We start from the raw sequence: 2,224 nt of genomic DNA on the forward strand, positions 1-2,224 counted from the left end.
AATGTTGAAGACCTCTAAGATCATCAAGTCCAAACTTTGAACAGATACCCCATGCCCACTAAACCTTATCAGAAAGCACCATATCTACTTGTGTTCTGGGCACTTCCAGGAATGGCAATTCCACCACAGCCCTGGGCAGGCTGAGCCAGTGCTCAATCACTCTTTCAGTGAAGAATTTTTCCCTAATATCCAACCTGAACCTCCCCTGCTGCAACCTGAGGCCATTTCCCCTTGTCCTGTCACTGGGAGAAGAGGCTGAACCCCACCTCGCCACAACCTTTTTTCATTTTCAAAGTACCACATTCGAGTGAGAAAACACCACCAAATCCCCCCACCTCTGCCTGTCTGAAAGAATCCCAGCAGCACTGCTAACACACAGGGAGCTCCTGAGTGCCAGCAGGGATCAGGTGGCTCTCCCAGAACAGCTCCTTTCTGTGCAGCTTTGTCCACATCCCACTGTCACCAGCCTACAGCCGCTGCCGTACCCAGTCCGAGCCGATCCTCAGGTGAATGCCGACGTAGGGCCGGACAAGCAGAGACTGGATATAGGCTTCTCCCTTCTTCACCATTGCATCAGACCACTCCATGTACTTCTGCAGGGGCCGGTGCTCCTCCAGGACAGGAAACTGGGCTGGAGCTCCAGGTAAGGCAAGGACAGGGTGCTCAGAGGGTGGAAACCTATGGAAAACCAAACCCCAGCAGTCTGAAACATGACCAAACCTGCAAAAAGACTGCTGTGAAGGTTGGAGTGGAAACCAGTAACACCCTCAAATATGCAGCATTTATCGCTCCAAATTTAGATAATTTTAGCTGTTTTGCCATCTGAACTGAAGAAATGTCAGGGACTGTATTTTACCTCAGACCTTTTATCTGACAGACGAAAAGAGAAGAACCTCATACACGCAGTAAGGAGCTACCAACCAGTGAGATGTTACATTTTCACCCCAGACTAGAGCAATTCTGTCACCCAAACTTACTGAAAACCACTAAAGTCACTTGTAGCACTGAAAACACGAGGTAACCAGCAAAATACAGTTCATAATCACCAACTGACCAACCAAATTCTTTCTGACGATTAATTACATATTTAACCAATAAATACTTTAGTTAAATATTCCTGGCTCAGAAGTCAATCAGCCTGACAGAGTTCATACCTAAAGTAATGCCCACAGGAAGGGCTCAGCGAATACTTAATGGAAAAAGCATTCATATTTTTAATTATATTACTAACTAACCACTTCAATTTCTCCCCCAAAATGTAAACTCACAATACACTGTCACAGCTGCTTTCACAACTGACTCTAAATGCCCACAGTGACCTGCCAGCACTTTTCCATCTTCTTCCTACCTTTGGATCCAGTGGTCCTTGTATGCAGGACTGAAGGAAATTCCCTTGAAGAGCTCAGACTTATCAAAATCCACTTGGAACTGATCCCAGAAGGGACCAAACGGATTTCCATCCTGCAAAGAAAAGACAAGTATTCATTCAGTGCATACACGGAGCCTGAAAGACGATCTAGCAAGATCCTGGGGTGCAAAGCAGGAGTCTGTTCCAGGAGGGAAGCAGTTGGAATACAAGCCTGTTTGACACACCAGCTCCACAGGAAGGAGACAGTGAAATACATTAAGGGAAGTTCACTGAGAAGGTTGCAAAGGTTGTCTTAAAGAACAAGGACACCACAGCTTCCAAACTTGTAGTTAGAGAGGTTGCTTTAACACCAGCTGGAAAACTACCACAGCTGGGAAACAAAGAGCAGGAGATAAACTACAGTCACCATCAAATCTGAAGTGACAATATCTACTTGCGCAGACTGTATTCCCAATCCCCAAGCACTTGTGGACAAAGGCAACTGATGAAGGCGCAGCAGCCACTCCACAAGTGGTGAAAGCAATGCCACACAGACCGATTTGCAGTGGGCAACTCCTAAATTTGCAAATCAATGGCGACCTGAATGAGTCAGTCGTAGCCTTTGGAATTAAGCCGTGCCCGCGGGGCTGGGGAGGAACTCACCTTCATGGGACATGTGCTTTTGTCCGCGCTTCTCTGGGCAGCAGCCTCGAAGCAATAAGCCACTCTCCTGCCGGGCGGCCAGTGCCGGGGCGCCAGATGCTCCATGAATTCCTCCAGGCTGATCACGCGGTGGTACCGCCGGAGCGGCTCCAGCCTGAAGTGCTCCGAGTAGGGGACGTGCAGCTGTGGGGAAACAGAGCCCCTGAGCCGGGG

At 48.4% G+C, this 2,224-nt stretch overlaps 1 protein-coding gene across 1 annotated transcript in view; it reads right to left on the reverse strand.

Annotated features, from left to right (window-relative positions):
• POFUT1 (protein O-fucosyltransferase 1) overlaps positions 1 to 2,224 on the reverse strand; it is a 6,389-nt gene that overhangs the window by 2,553 nt on the left and 1,612 nt on the right. The window contains exons 4-6 of the mRNA XM_017735610.1: positions 2,012 to 2,220; positions 1,349 to 1,461; positions 486 to 678 (exon numbers count right to left, since the gene is read on the reverse strand). Of these exons, the coding sequence (XP_017591099.1) occupies positions 486 to 678; positions 1,349 to 1,461; positions 2,012 to 2,220 (515 nt within the window). The remainder of the gene's footprint in view (positions 1 to 485; positions 679 to 1,348; positions 1,462 to 2,011; positions 2,221 to 2,224) is intronic.

This window comes from Corvus brachyrhynchos, unplaced genomic scaffold, assembly GCF_000691975.1.
Source record: "Corvus brachyrhynchos isolate BGI_N302 unplaced genomic scaffold, ASM69197v1 scaffold10, whole genome shotgun sequence".
Lineage (NCBI taxonomy): Eukaryota > Metazoa > Chordata > Aves > Passeriformes > Corvidae > Corvus > Corvus brachyrhynchos.